General features: G+C 47.1%; 1 protein-coding gene across 3 annotated transcripts in view; it reads right to left on the bottom strand.

The window, feature by feature from the left end:
* The window catches only part of ARID3B (AT-rich interaction domain 3B), a 41,808-nt gene that overhangs the window by 18,498 nt on the left and 10,148 nt on the right, over window positions 1-13,162 (bottom strand). For 2 of the 3 annotated variants that reach the window (XM_081964643.1, XM_081964644.1), the window contains exon 2: window positions 10,035-10,684. In XM_081964643.1, the coding sequence (XP_081820769.1) occupies window positions 10,035-10,610 (576 nt within the window). In that variant the 5' untranslated portion in view covers window positions 10,611-10,684. Of the gene's footprint in view, window positions 1-10,034; window positions 10,685-12,010; window positions 12,151-13,162 lie in introns of those variants that run through there. The other variant, XM_081964645.1, reaches the window with a different exon arrangement.

Raw genomic sequence — 13,162 nt, forward strand, 5'->3', positions numbered from 1 at the left:
AAAACAAATAACTCAGACGACACATTATTGAATCAGGGGGAGGGGAAATAAGAAAGTACGAAAATGTAAATATACAGGCGGAAAAATGATATGAATCGACAAATGTTAAATAGCAATTATAAGAATGTATATTTAAGAATGAATTTGGAAGGAAAAATAAAAAAAACTTTTTTTCAAGAAAAAGGCACATTTTCTTCCCGCATTGAGTCAAAAACGTGATTTAATTTCTCCTATTAAAACCACGCAATATGAACATGGACATTTCTGAGCTTGTTTTTTTAAACGTGCCCAAGACACGAGAAAACATTTGCCTTTTATTGTGCATAGCTTGCAACTGATGTACTTATTACAGCAGCAACGTTCGAATGTTTATGATAGGAAATAAACACTGTTGCTGTTGATATCTCAAAACAAGGCAAAAACATTTCTCCAGTGACCAGAGAAAAATCAGCTCTGCCCTTATCTTCAAGGAAGTGACCATGCTTTACATTTTGTGTATATATACAGGAAACCAAGGGTTTTTTAAAAAAAAACTATCAATTTTACAACGCCTTCTCTGCCACGGCAAATGAATAGACCCTGCACTGTGGGACAAAAATGAGAATTGTCTAAGTCAGTAACTCTGAATAATTGTCTCAAAGCTCTACTGCATTTATTTTCAAACCACTCTGAGAGTGACCAGTTGGGAGATTTTGTTGTTAATAATAGAATAAGAAAGTTTTGGAAGTTTGGACCTTGGAGGTCTTCTAGTCTAACCCTTTGCTCAAGCAGGAGAACCTACTGTATTTTTCTTTCTATGGTACATACCAATTCTGGACAAATGGTTGACCAATCTCTTATTAAAAGCGATCCTAAAATAGGAATGCAGAGCGAACGTTTATTAAAAACTGCCAATTTAAACCAAGTCACCCTAACTTTAGAATGACGGTGGGGAATTCCAATACAGTAAAAATTACTGTATTTCCTCTTCTCCACAGTTGGCAGAAGAATTAGTTTACAACTCCTTAGTATCAGTCGATGATAAAAATTTCTTTCCTGCCCATCTTTTTGTAGCATTTATTCTAGCTGCTTTTTCCTTCTCTTAAGGCAGTGTTTCTCAACCTTATCAACTTGAAGATATCTGGACTTCAACTCCCAGAATTCCCCAGCCAGCCGGCTGGGGAATTCTGGGAGTTGAAGTCCAGACATCTTCAAGTTGACAAGGTTGAGAAACACTGCCTTAAGCAAAACAAAAAGACAAATGAAGCAAGTACTGGAATTCCTTTTCTGTCTTTCCGCACACCTTGTTCCTTGGTAATCTTTTGTCCCCAACTCATCGCGCAGAGCAGGCGTAATCAACCTGGGCCACTTTAAGACCCGTGGACTTCAACTCCCAGAATCCATGCTGGCTGGGGAATTCTGGGAGTTGAAGTCCACAAGTCTTAACAAGTTGCCAAGGCTGGACACCAGTGCCATAGTAGACCATTGGCCCCCAATCTTTGGGGCGCCTGGTACCAGTCAGTGGTGGGTTCTCAATTTTTTTGACTACCGGTTCGGTTGAGGTTGTCCTCAACTTAGAATAGAACAAAGCTGGAAGGGACCTTGGAGGTCTTCTAGTCCAACCCCTGCTCAGGCAGGAGACCCTACGTCATTTCAGGCAGATGGTTGGCCAATCTCTTCTTAAAAACCTCCAGTGTTGGAGCATTCACTACTTCTGGAGGCCAGTTGTTCCACCGGTTAATTGTTCGGACGGTCAGGAAATTCCTCCTTAATTCCAGGTGGCTTCTCTCCTTGATTAGTTTCCATGGGGTGGGTTGCCAATTTCTTTACCATTGGCTCGCTCATGCGCGTGATGCTTCTGTGCATGCGCAGAAGCGTCCGGGGGGAGCCTCCTGCCGCCGCTACTACCGGTTCGCCCAATCTGGGCTGAACAGGCACCAACCTACCTCGTACTGGTTCCATAGAGATATGATTTTTCTGCAGATCAGGAGGAGGGGGGGACATGGTTTTACACACCACCTATACCTTGCGTGGGCTTCACTCGTTTGCGTGGGCTGGTTTCTGGCGTGCTGCGGACTGACCGGTGCCGATCCCCCACGGGAGTTGGCGACCGGTCCTACAGACTTTTTACAAGCCGGTTTGCAAGCTGTTTCTCGTAGGCTTCCTGGGAATTTTGAACGGAGACCCAGGGCCCATTTTATTCTATTGCATCTGTGATCCAGACTGGGTAGAATTCACCCGTGCGCTTGTTGTCCTAAGCCGGCATGCGAGGGCATGCAGACCCTTCTGCAGTCAGCTCTTAAAAGGACGGACTGGAGTCCAAATAAGGATTTGGAAGTGTTGCTCTTCTACAGGGGAGGGGATGAAGTCCTCCAGGCATCTCCAAAGCAGCCTGCAACAGCCCCCACCCCCTCGCAACCGACACCTACCAGTTAATGATCCCAGCATGTCAGGCCCCCCCTTCCCCAGAGCAGGCAAGCCTGATTTTTACAGAAGCAATTAAGAGAGGCAGCTATTTTAGGATTACTCTCGAGCCACCTGGAGTATCTTATTAGAGTGGAATTCGGAGGTCCAAAACAATTGCCGTCCCTCCCCCCCTCTCTCTCCCCTTGCCCCAGCCACCACCACCACCACCCCGCTCGCAAAAAGCTAGTCCAAATCTTTCCTTGAGGGCAACACTAGAAATTCCTAACGTGATCGTGAGCCCCCCTTCCACTCCTCCGGTGATTTTGGAATTCGACAAAAGAAAAACGAAAAACACCCTGCCAATCATTTTAAGGGAGTGCTGCTGGAGAAGAGGGTATTTTAGTAGTGTGTGTGTGTGAGAGAGAGAGGGGGGGAGGGAGGGGGGGAGAAAAACAGAGACAGACAGATATATAGAGAGACAGAAACACAGAGAAGAGAGAGAGACACACACAGAAACAGAAACAGAGAGACAGAGAACGAAGAGAGAGATATAGAGAGAGGGATAGATAGATAAAAGATAGAGAGATAGACAGATGATAGATGGATAGAATATAGATAGATAGATGATAGATTAAGATAGATAGATGGATGATAGATAGATAGAAGATAGATAGATAGAAGATAGATAGATAGCTATAGAGAGAAAGAGACAGAGATAGGGACAGAATCTCATGGGGGATTGTCACCAAACGCCTCTGTCTTTTTCCCATAGGAAGGAGTCAACCAAAGGACTTTATTCTCATTGCAAAATTTGGGTGTGTTTGAATGGGACAAACAAGCAAGAAACAATCCAATCAACCACCACCAACAACAACAACAAACCCACAAGGTGTGGAACACCGAAAGGTGCTTTTTCCCTCCCAAGAGGCAACTGGGTTTTCTTGTTGTTCCCTGAAGGGGTTTCGCTTCTCATCCGAGAAGCTTCCTCAGTTCTGACTCAGTTGTCGGTCAGAACTGGAAGAAGCTTCCCGGGTGAGAAGCGAAACCTCTTCAAGGAAGAACAAAAAAGTCCAGTTGCCTCTTGGGGGGGAGAGGGGGGAAAGCAGCAGCTTTGGGGGCAACCGTGACATGGATGTGATTGAGAATCTCTAAAATTGTGTAGGACGGACTTCTCAATACGGCAGGTTGTTACAAAAAGGCAGTCCCCTCCAGTTACAAGGTCTCTGTTGGGTCCCCCACCCCCCTTATCCTCTTATTTCCTATCGCTCTTACGGCCTTTGTGGCTTAAATCGGCGTGAATTTGGGAAGTGTCAGGGAGAAAAGGAACTAAATTGACTTTTCTTTTGAGAGTTTGCCAGCCCCGTGAAAGACAAGCAAGCCTTCCTCCCCGTTCAGTGTTGAGAAGATTCTCACCGCCCCTTCGGTCATAAGCTGAGCTGACCCTTTTGTCCTGCGAGGGTGTCCAGCCATTGATTACTTTGTGATGGGACGCTGAATGGAGCACAAAGCCAACAGGCACCCAATAGCCTCCTTCCTTTTGAGAGAATTCTTGGCTAACAGAAAACATTCAAGGGGGCTTTGAGACGACTTTTCTACAAAGAAAAGGGTGCCTTTTTTAAAAAAAAAGAAGAAAGAAAACGTGGAAAGTGAAGAGGAAAATAACTCCCCCCCCCAAATCCCAAAACAAACAAAATGCCAAGGACACCTCTTAGCTCTGAATGCCTCCATTTCAAATAACGTTAGGCAGGAAGACATTTTTAGAACGATCCACCATGCAAAATGCAAATTTAAGTAGCCCTTGACAGGAGAACATTATTAAGGGCAGGGAAAAAGATTAATCCCCCCCCCGCCCCCGGCCGACACATTAAGAGACACGAGCGCTGCCCGGAACAAAAAATGGGAGATCTTGTTTCTCTTACAAAATGAATGACTGACATCTACCCCAATGTCAATCTTGCCTATTAATAGGCAGCGCAATCCTGGGTTAGGGAAATGAACGGTGGATGGAGAAGGCCTTGACTGAATGTTCCTCCAAAGAATCCCTTGGCAAGCAAGAGATTCTCCTTTGGATTAAATAATAACGGATTTCAGCTCTCTGGTTTACAATGCAGAGGCATGCAAACAATGCATACAGGCAGGCCTCGACTTACGACCATAACTTTATATTGAAAATGTTGTTTTTTTCATTTTCATAACAAATAACCCACATGTATACCACCTACAAGGTCCCTCCCCACTACTCTGGTTGTTCTACCTTCTACCAAGCCAATGGAGAAAACCAGCTCCACTGAACAACTGTGCTGGTAAATGATCACCTGCGGCAAATCACTTAACAAACGTAAACCTCGTAAAACGGAGCAAAACTCCCTGAGCAAATTCCTCACTTAGCAACATACATTTTGGGCTCCGTTGTGGTTGTAAGCTGAGGACCACCTCTACTGCGGCTTGCTGTTTTGTTTCCTTCACTTTCCTGTCCCTGCTTTGATGATGATGATGAAGAAGAAGAAGAAGAAGAAGAAGAAGAGGAGGAGGAGGAGGAGGAGGAGGAGGAGGAGGAGGAGGAGGAGGAGGAGGAGGAGGAGGAGGAGGAAGGAAGAAGAAGGGAGAAGGAGAAGAAGAAGGAGGAGGAGAAGGAGGAGAAGGAGGAGAAGGAGGAAGAGGAGGAAGAAGAAGGAAGAAGAAGGAAGAAGGAGAAGAAGAAGGAGAAGAGGAGGAGGAAGAGGAGGAAGAAGAAGAAGAAGGAAGAAGGAGGAGGAGAAGGAGGAGAAGAAGAAGAAGGAGAAGAAGAAGAGGAGGAGGAAGAAGAAAGAAGGAGGAAGAAGGAGGAGAAGAAGGAGGAGAAGTAGAAGGAGAAGGCGAAGAAAAAGAAGGAGGAAGAAGGAGAAGAAGGAGAAGGAGGAGGCGAAGAAGAAGAAGAAGAAAAGAGCGTCAGAAATATATAAAAATTACCCTGCGTGATTTTTCTTTGAACACAGCAGTAAACAGTCCTCCAACACACACAGAACTTAACTCCTGCGAGCATCCTAAAACTAAAGCCACTAAAGAAATCCGGATTCCAGGCCAGATCGTTTCTCGGTGTCCTAGGTGTGGAATTCGACACCAGGGCACAACAGAGCTTTTCTTTTACAGCGATGGGGACCCCGCAGAGGAAGGAGTTCCTCATTAAAGGCTAAACTGCAAACATTCTTAGAAACGACAAACATCACCACCACCACCCCCGCCGCCCCAAAGTGGCTTCACGGACTGGACAGAGGAACGAAGAATCCCAATTGCAAATATTTTTTAAGGGACAGGAATTGGGTAGATGGAAGGAAGCAATTTTCATCGTTCTCATTCCCAGGCTGGAGGGGCGGGAGAGTTCAGGAAGAGCAGGAAGCTACTCTTTTCATTCAAAATTGTCCAGGAAACCCACCGCTTCTCACAGCACAGGAGAAAAAAGATTATTATTTCATGTTAATGGCTGAGACAGGTAGGGTTCTCCAGGGATTCTGCAGAAGGTCTTCTGCAGTTTGTTTAGTGCAGGGGTGTCCAAACTTGGGAACTTTAAGACTTGTGGACTTCAACTACCAAAATTCCCCAAGTCTTAAAGTTCCCAAGTTTGGACACCCCTGGTTTAGTGGCATTGAAAAAAAAGGGACTTATGACCACTCTTCACGCTTAGGACCGTTGAAGCACTCCCCTGGTCAAGCGAGTTACATTCGGACGCTTGACAAATGGTTCATATTTGTGACCTGTCCTGGGGGGATGGGTTCGATTCCCTTTTTGAGACCCCTTGAAGAACAAAGTCAATGGGGGGGAAGCAGGATTCACTTAAGAACCATATTAATGGATTCATTTAATAGCCCTGTTACTAATTTAATGAGTGGGAGGCGGTGGCTTGGTGGCTAAGACGCTGAGCTTGTCGATCAGAAAGGTCGGCAGTTCGGCGGTTCGAATCCCTAGGGCTGCGTAACAGAGTGAGCTCCCGTGACTTGTCCCAGCTTCTGCCAACCTAGCAGTTCGAAAGCACATTAAAAAATGAAAGTTGAAAAATAGGAACCACCTTTGAAGGGAACAGCGTTCCGTGCACCTTCGGCTTTGAGTCATGCCAGCCACATGACCACGGAAATGTCTTCGGACAGCGCTGGCTCTTCGGCTTTGAATCGGAGATGAGCACCGCCCTCTAGAGTCAGGAACGACTAGCAAATATGTGCGAGGGGAACTTTTACCTTACTAATTTAACAACGGCAGTGATTCCCTTTAACAACTGCGGCAAGAAAAGTGGTAGAAATGGGGCAAAACTCACTTAACAAATGTCTCACTTAGCAACATAACTTTTGGGCTCAGGCACGTTCATAAGGATCACCTGCAACTCTTGCTTTCTCGCTTCAGGGAAAGGGTTCAGAATGCAAACAGTTGTGACTGAAGCGGTTTGTTTTCAATGCAGCCTTTCTCCCGTGTAGCCCACACAGTGCACCGTTCATACTCGTGGGGTGTAAGTATCCCTTGCGTAAACCTCAATTACGGTAACATGAAGAACCTTCCAGCCCTCGGAGCTTATAAGCAAACATGCAAAACGAGAAGGATGTTTTGCAATCCACTGGCATTCCCCCCCCCCCCCCCAATCACTGTGTGAAATAACTACCGTACTTTTCGGAGTGTGAGACACACTTTTTTCCCCTGTAAAAGAGGGTGGAAATGTTGGTGCGTCATACATCGAATACGGCCATTTTTGGCCTCCCGAAACCCCACCCTGCAGGTCCGTTTTCGGGACATGCAGAGAGTTTGGGAGACCTGTGGAATGCTTCTGGGGGCTGGAGGGAGCAAAAAAAAAAGGATGCGTGGAGACCAAAAACTATTTTTTCCCTTTGTCTTTCTCTTCAAAATTTTGGTGCGTCTTATACTCCGGTGCGTCTTATAGTGTGAAAAATACGGTAATTCCCGCAACAATGTCCAACAATCTAGGAAGACAGCATTTCATTAACTCACTCATCATTATTCTTATGGCTATAACAATTTTGTTCCAGGTAGTCCTCAATTTATGAACCCAACGGAGCCCATAATTTATGTCGCTAAGTGAGCAATTTTGCTCCATGAGTTTTGCCCCCTTTTACGACTTTTCCTGCCACATTTGTTAAACACATCGCTGCGGTTCTTCAGTGCGTAACGTGGTTAAGTGAATCTGGTTTCCCCCCCACTGGCTTGGCAGGAAGTAGAACGCTAACAGAGCTTGAAGGGGCCTTGTAGGTCATCTAGTCCAACCCCCTCGCTCAAACGGGAGCCCCTATATACAAAAGGAGATCACGTGACACCCCCCCCGGGACACCACAGTTGTTAAATGGGCTACAAGGTTGTTAAGTGAAGTTGCCTTCCCCATTGACTCTGCTGGTCAGAAGGTGGCAAAAGGGGAATTCACATGACCCCTGGGATGCTACCACCGTCACAAATGTGAGTCAAGCAGCCGAATGTAATCCTGGGGAGGCTGCCCCGATTGTAAGTGAGGGCATTTCCCTCCTGCTTAATTTACGGTGGCAGTCAGGAAGCCTCCAAAGGTTTTTCTCTTTGGCCGCTTTCAGTGCCGTAGTAACCTCAGATAGTTACTAAATGAACTATTGTTAAATGGAGGATTGCCCGCACTTTTAAGGAAACTTCTGTTTTTTTTTAAATAGGTACAGACTTTTTTTTAAAAAAAAACAACAACCTTGCACATCGAATTAATTTTTAAAGGCCTGCTTGGAAAATGGGTCTTTTATAGATTTCTGAAAAGGGGGAGGGAAGAGCAGAGGCTTAGCCCCATTCCTGAGGGGCTGCATTCCTGAGCCCGAATGCAGAGCAGAAACGTAATGCAAACGCCAGGGCCAAAATATCCTGGAAAAATAAAAGGACGATTGAATCACCTGCTCTCAAAAGGACCAGTGTGCTCAGCATCGGAGAGGAGTGTGCCGTAAAAGGGGAGGGGGCATTGAAATACGGCGGGAAATAAGTGGAAGGAGAAAGCAGCCAAGTTACTTTTCGGAAAATGAGTGGTGAAAGTTTTCTTAGATTCGAGTTATTTTTTTTCCCCCCTGAAAATTGAACGGTGAGTCTTCCTAGATTCTCACCTGCTTGCCATCGATTGTCGACTCGGTTGTATTTCTGAATATAGCTTTTTTAACAATAGCGCAGGAGATGCTTGCTTAGGTACTTAAGCCTCACAACCACCCAAAAAGTCAAACACGACAGCACTAGACACCGCAAGAAGCATGACACAACAGCCACCCAAAAAGTGGATGCAATTACGCACTCAAAATGCCAGAAAAAGTGCTGTTTTTTTAAAAAAAAATTGCTGTAAGAATCCAACACAATTACCCCTCGACCCTTGCACACGGCAACGTTTGTGGCAGCGTGCCCCACCCCAGAAATGGTAAATAGGATCAGTGGTGCCACTTGCTCACTCCAGATTCAGCGCGCCAAAAGGAGGAGTAAAATACTCCTCGTTGCATCAGCCGGCCTGCTTTTTAATTGCAACACTTCAAAGTGTTCTTTGGCCACCGAAAGCACAAGGGCCCCGTTATTATTCTCAAGGCCGGGGCCGTCCTGAAGCTGTTGGTGTGAACTGCAAACACAACTTGTGAGGGGAAACGGGAGAGGCTTCCCAGGGGTCTGTATAAATAGGAAGCCCTCTGTCTTTCTTTTCTTTCTTTTTTCTATGCGCACTTCCCTCTTTCTTAATTCACGGTGGCAGTCAGGAGCCTCCGAAGGTTTTTTCCTTTTGGCTTTTGCTCGTAAAAAAATAAGGAAACGTGCAAAGGAGCTGCTGTTAAGGGGGGGGGAGAGAACGGGGCGTGGGGAGAGGAGGAAGAAGAGAAGGAGGAAGAAGAGGAAGAGGAAGAGGAAGAGAAGGAGGAAGAGGAAGAGGAGGAGAAGGAAGAGGGGGAGGAAGAAAAGGAGAAAGAGGAAGAAGAGAAGAAGGAAGAAGAGGAAGAGAAGGAGGAAGAGGAAGAAGAGGAGGAGGAGAAGGAAGAGGGGGAGGAAGAGGAGCAGAAGGGAGAGAAGGAGAAAGAGGAAGAGGAGGAGGAGATGGCTTAAGAAACAAAATTGCTCACTTCCCAGAGTTCACAATGATCAAAGGCTGATTTATTTAAGGTTTCTGAGCCAGCTTCCTGGGTTTTTTTTTTTCCTTCCACAAAAGATCCCATTGAATATCTTCTGGCCCAACTACCTCACAGGGGCCTGGCTAAAAAAACATAACATAAAACGAAGGGACCAACTTCATGCAGACAATCCTCGTCTTATAGCCGTTCGTTTAGCGACCATCCCATCGGCCTTGGGGCGATGGGACCAATTGGGGGGGACGGGGACTTTCTGGCAAGCAAAATCCACGGGGAAGCTGAATGCGCCGAACCATCGTGTTGCTAATTTAACAACGGCGGCGATTCCTTTACAAACGGCGGCAAGGAAGTCCGTAAAACGGGGCAAAGGTTCCCTTCGCCGCGGTCTCGCTTAGCCACACAGAGACGTCGGGCTCGATTCCGGTCGTAAGGCGAGGACGGTAAGTAAAAAGGGAACTAACACCCAACTACGGCGCGCGGCTGTCCCTGCGCAGCAAAGAAGAGCCGCACTAACACAACGCCACGCAACCCACAAGCTTCCGACGGCATCCGGTGTGTGTGCAAAACCATTGGACTGACCTGCTTGTGCTGCTCCTCCAGCCTCCACGCCTGTCTCCCAGTGGAAGCCCCAGTGGAAAAGAGAAGGTTGGGGGCTTCCTTCCCCGCTTGGTCCTTTCCCTGGGGATTCCGCTGGGCCCCGAGAACCGGCAGAGGCTTAGAGGAAGGAGTCCCTCTTTGGTTGTGGGAAACAGCTTTGGAAGCATGAAAGTACTGGAGAGCTGATCGCGCCTCCTGGCCAGTTCTGGAGGCATTGTTGTCCTCCAGGTCGCCGTCTTCTGAATCTTCCTCCTCCTCCTCTTCCTCTTCTTCCTCCTCCTCTTCTTCTTCCTCCGAGTTCAGAGCGCTCTGATCAAATGTCCGAGACGTCCCCAGGACAGGGGGCATCCTAGCGGAAGGTCCAAGGATGGGCCCACCGGAAACTTTGCCGGAGGTAGCAGCCAGGCCGGCTTGCTGGAGGCTCAGCTGCGGAGGGAACTGCAACGGAGGGTCTCTCATCAGCCTCTGGGGCCGGTCTCGTGGCTCCATCGGGGGAGGAGGCCCCTGCTGCTGCTGTTGCTGCTTCTGCAGCTGCTCCACTACGGCCTCCAGCTTCATCCTGGGCTTAGCATGGCTGGGCGGACAAAGGAGTTTGGATGGACGTGGCTCCAGACGAAGCCTTCGCGGGAGATCTGAAAGACAAATATTGGGCCTGGGTAATTACTTCTTCCTCCACTGGGCCGCAAAACAAAAGCAGACCAGGGAAAGCCCACACACAATTCCACCTTTATGGAATTCCAGATTTCCCCGCAAAGCAATGACTTCCTTGTAGTTTACAAACCCACCCCAAATCTGCATCAGAAATGACTTTATCATACAGGGGGCCACTTTCTCGGCCTGCCATATTTTCTTTGGAAACATCTTTGTCACTTTCTCTTAAAAAGTAAAGGTCCCCCTGCTAGTCGTTCCCGACTCTAGGGGGCGGTGCTCATCTCCGCTTCAAAGCCGAAGAGCCAGCGCTGTCTGAAGACGTCTCCGTGGTCATGTGGCCGGCATGACTCAAGGGCGAAGGAGCACGGATCGCTTTTCCCTTCCCACCAAAGGTGGTCTCCATTTCTCTACTTGCATTTTTTACGTGCTTTTGAACTGCTAGGTTGGCGGACGCTGGGAGAAGCAACGGGAGCTCACCCCGTTACGCGGTGCTAGGGATTCGAACCCCCAAACTGCCGACCTTTCTGATCGACAAGCTCAGCGTCTTAGCCACTGAGCCACCCTATTTCTCGTAATGCTCCGCAAATGATCTGTTCGTGCATAATGGGAGCAAAATAGGATTTACAACCCCAGGGAAGGGGAGAGGAAGAAAAAAAACAAAACCCCACCTCACAATGTCCACCAATTGTTGTTTTGACATTACAGTCTAAGAAAGGCATGCAGAAATCTCTTTATTCAGAAATGTGCATGCCCAACTTTCTTCCTCGGTTGCTATATATGCTGCTTTAATTCCAGGGTTAGGATAAAAACGGAGGTGGGGCCCGAATGCCAACACAATATTTGACAGTCCAAATTCAAGAGGCCAATGCAACTGAAAGACTAACTTACAACCTAGTCCTCAACTTACAACAGTTCATTTAGTGACTGTCCAAAAAGTTACAACGGCGCTGGAAAGAGTTTCCACACTTACGTCCGTTGCAACCTCCCTGCGGTCGCATGATGAAAATTGGCAACTGCCCCACATTTATGACCGCGGCAGTGTCTGGGAATCGTGGTTCAGTTACTTAACACGGTCGTTAAACGAATCTGGCTTCCTCAGACTTTGCTGGCCAGAAGGTCGCCAAAAGGGATCGTGTGACACACCCCCGGAACTCAGCAACCGCCATATAAATACATGCCAGTTGCCGAACGCCTGAATGTTGATCACCTGGAGGCCGCAACAGTGGTGCGAAAAACAGCCGTAAGTCAATTTTTTTCCACTGTTAACTTCGCTCACTATAAACGAGTGGTTGTAAGTCAAGGACTACCTGTAGTAAATTTGGCGGCTCCTAGGTGGCTGGCAAGAAGCAACACGAAAACTCTTTGCAGCTGGCAATTATGAGTTCAAGCGTCTGTCCGTCATCATCCTCTCCTCCCCACCCCTCAAGGAAGCAATTGTGACTTTCAGATGTAATAACAAGAGCGGATGAATAACCTACTATTTAAAGTTAAATATAAGCCCCCATATCCCCACCCTCTGCCGTGACTGGGCTCTAGGGCACCCATTTCCCTTTGTTAGTCCCTTCTGCCTCCCAGGGAAGTTTATTTCATTTCCCTACCTACCTACGCCCAATTTTAATTTAGAAACACCACGGGGCCACGTGAAGTGCCATCTACAGGGAGATAATGAATAAGGGGACAATAAATAATGAATGAGCCGATGGTCAAAGGATGAAAGGCAACAATCATTAAAGGGCGGAAATACATTGCCGGGAGGGGTGGGTGGGGGGGTGGGTGGAAGAATCATTATTGGAAGAGAATTTCTTGATGTGGTGAGAAACCAAATTGCAAAGGAGAATGGGAGAACAATTCCCCTTTGTTTTGTTGTGTTGTGTTTGCTTTAGCGACTCCTCCGCCAGCACTTTAGCTTCGCCCAGATAAGATGCATAACTTCAGCAAAACAGGCGCTCCAAAAGGAGCCATAGGATGTTCGGCTAAAATTAAATATGCCATCTCCGCCGGCAATAAAATCACCCCCCTCTGCTATTTTAAGAAAGACCGAATCATCAAGAATTTCCCGTGACCCTCTTGAATGTTCTGTGAAATCAGATGGGAAGGTCAGCAGCAGCCCTGTGTTAACACTCAGACTTGTGACCAATTTACAGTTGTTGTCTTTTCACGACAAAGACAATTCAATGCCTGCGTGCAAGGGACTGGAGTATCGGGTTCTAACAGCCACAATGGCAGTAGCTAAAATGCGGTAGGTCTGCAACACTATTTCAAACGTGCTTAAGTTGCAGTTAGTCCTTGACTTATTTGGCCATTTGTTGAGTGACCGTTTGAAGTTATGATGGTGTTGGGGGAAAAAAATCACTTACAGCTTACAGTCTTCACTCTTAAAACCACTGCAGTATCCCCTTGGGCAGAAAACATGAAGCGGCTGCAAATGCAAGCGGATTAAAGGTAAAGGTTCCCCTGGC

Source organism: Natrix helvetica, assembly GCF_964273705.1.
Source record: "Natrix helvetica genome assembly, chromosome: 12".
NCBI lineage: Eukaryota > Metazoa > Chordata > Lepidosauria > Squamata > Natricidae > Natrix > Natrix helvetica.